General features: G+C 30.5%; 1 protein-coding gene across 1 annotated transcript; it reads right to left on the bottom strand.

Moving 5' to 3' along the window:
- Positions 1-2,481: 2,481 nt before the first annotated feature.
- On the bottom strand, positions 2,482-2,800 carry LOC106305608 (protein IDA-LIKE 1). Its single transcript, XM_013741966.1, has one exon. It carries the CDS (start codon positions 2,752-2,754, stop codon positions 2,482-2,484), a length of 273 nt encoding a protein of 90 aa, XP_013597420.1. The 5' UTR covers positions 2,755-2,800.
- Between the last annotated feature and the right edge of the window lie 258 nt (positions 2,801-3,058).

Here is a 3,058-nt window from a genome sequence, read left to right on the forward strand (position 1 = left end):
AAAAATCCGAACCGAAATCCGAACCGAAGTAGCAGAATATCCGAACGGGTATTGAATTAGGAGAGATTGGATATCCGAACCCGAACGGGTAATATCCGAACCCGAATGGATATCCGAAAATAACCGAACATATGTATAATTAACCTTATATTTCTAGTTTACATCTCTCATTTTATATAGAATATTTATATTGATACTACACATATTTTAATTTCATATCATATACATACAATTACGGAGAAAATGATTTCCTACTCACTTAAAATGCATGTCAATCTTTTTATTTCAAGAATTAACAAAAACTTATATCAAAAATTTAAAAACAATAATCAAATTAATGTCTTTTTAGTTTCAAAATGTTATGTCGAGATCTATTAACCATTCAATCTATTAAAAATAAAGAAATTAGTTAAGTGAAAGTTATATTTTTAAATACAATAAATTTGAGAAATAAAAATTTTATTTTATTTTTTCAAAATCTAAATATCCGAACCCGATCCGAAATAACCGAACCCGAACTAAAAATATCCGAACCCGACCCGAAGTACAGAAATACCCGAACGGGTTCTACACCTCTATACCGAAATACCCGAAAATCCGAAATACCCGACCCGAACTCGAATGGATATCCGAACGCCCACCCCTAGGAAGAACTAGCAAGTTCCAAAAGAAACATGAGCTAGAATTAAACAACAAGATCACCAAATCAACTAATTTAAGAACCTTACATGCACAAACACCACAAAATGAAAATACCACGTAACTTCTCACAAGTTGGATGATACACGAAAATGAAAAAAAGGATACTTACTTTTTGTTGTACCGATTATTTGGCTCTAGAGAGTGAAAAAACAACGTTAAATCCTTCAATTTGTAATATTAGAAGGACAAAACAGAAGGAGATAAGAGTCAGATTGGAAGTTAAGATTTGGTGGACGAACACACCATGTTAAAATTTCGTTGCGCTGTGAAAAGTGAACCATTTACTTCTCACACTCGATCCCTCTAATATATAACATGACCATTGACCAGTATACAAACAGTGACAGAAAATATGTTATTACATCCCAAATATCAGATACGGGCCTACAAGTCCAAAAGTTTCCATGGGCCAAAATCTTGGGTAGTTACTCTCTTTAATGTTGTTAGGTAAACCATCTCTAACACATCTCTATATTTTCTTCAAAATAAAAGAACATGTAGTAATGGGTTGAAGACACTCTTATTCATAATCGTGACTTATGTGATTGATAGCATTAGCGTGCGCTGTTTATTAGAGTTGTATCACAATATTTTCTGTCATATTAAACAAAATAGTTTTTTTTTTAGCAGCAAACAAACACTATATATATACAATAGACATCTTGTTTTAGCATCGGAATTAATGCTTTTTATGATATACATTATTTCAAATATAAGACTAATCCGTGAGGTTGATGGCTAAGAGTTAACTTACTAAGTAAGTATATAATCATAAAATATCTATCCATTAACAACTGTAACTAGGGGTGACAAAATGATCTATAGCTCATGATCTGGCTCAGCTCAGGTCGTTTTTTCATGAGTACGATCTCTATATTTTAAACTCATTTAATTAATGAGTTTAATGATCGAGCTTAAATTAGATCACAAGTTATATGAACGAACTTTAATGAACATTAGCTGACTCATGAGCTTGTTCATATTTTACTTACAATAATATATAATATATTTTATACATTATATTTGGATAATTTTTATTTTTTATGTAAAAAAAATCTTTTTAAAAGATAATATCTATATTAATCATCTTTATCTTCTAAAATTAAAATGTAAAACATACATATAAGACATTGAAGATGAATTGGCTCAAGACTCTCACGAAGAATAGGGATTTGGATCATTAGTTTTGTTTTTATTTAATTTATATTAGGTGTTGTATTTTTCATTTTTGTCATGTGTTAGTTTCTATTTAGTATTTAATATTTATGTTTTAGATTTTTTAATATTTAAATTTTGAACAATATTATAGAAGTTATTCTATCACTATTTTATTTTATAATTATTATTTTTATTTAGATCACGAGTTAGCTCATTTAACTCATGATCTAGATGATCTGAGTTCGAGTTTACATATTGAAGCTCATATAATAAATGAGCTGAGCTGAGTTAGCTCATGAAAGAGCCGAGTTCACTATGAGTTGAGTTGAGTTGAGTGAGTTAGCTTACTTTGACACCCCCTAACTGTAACCCATAAGTTGGATTGGTCCATCCATTTTAATACTCCAATTAATTTCAAGAAGATAGTGATACGAGAGAATACATATAATATACGTTTATTTTCCAATGAGATATTACAAATGTGAATGAAATCAAATGAGATATAAAAAACAAAAAAGCTATACTAAAAGGATCAAAACCAGTCAAAAACAATATGAAGAATCTTCTAAATATATATATTATGATTGTCAAAAAAAAATAACTAAACATCAAATAGACCAACTAGTGTTTGAGATCATTCACCACAGAATTGTGCCTGTTGGAAGGTCCCGAAGGTGGTACAAGCACCCGTTTGGACAAAAAGTGCAACTCACGATTTTTGAATCTAAAACCCTCCGTGAACTCATGTCTTGGTGTTCTTGATCTTGTTTGAGCTATCTCAATTTCAGAAACCTTAATTGTTCCCATCCTTGCCGCAGCGTTGCGTGAGCTAAAAACCAAGAGGATCATAACGAAATAAACACTTACAAACATTGTTTTATAAGAAAGATTCATATAGTGTTCGGAGAAAGAAGGCGCAGGACGAGACACTTATTTAGCAACTAGCTAGGGTTTTATAGAGTGTGGATTATTAGAAGGTTTAGGATTTGAGTTGTATATATATGCATATGTATCTATATTCATGTATTTATGTTCATTATATTTTATATCATATGTGTCGGTAAGCACATTTGTGTATGTGTAAATCGCGGTCAAACAAGAAAAGCAAAGAAAATTGAGAAGTGACCCGTAAGCAATGGAGTTTTAGAATATATTTTTAGAGTTTATAAGGTCAACGAAAAAACACACAAAAATAAAT

This window comes from Brassica oleracea, chromosome C7, assembly GCF_000695525.1.
Source record: "Brassica oleracea var. oleracea cultivar TO1000 chromosome C7, BOL, whole genome shotgun sequence".
NCBI lineage: Eukaryota > Viridiplantae > Streptophyta > Magnoliopsida > Brassicales > Brassicaceae > Brassica > Brassica oleracea.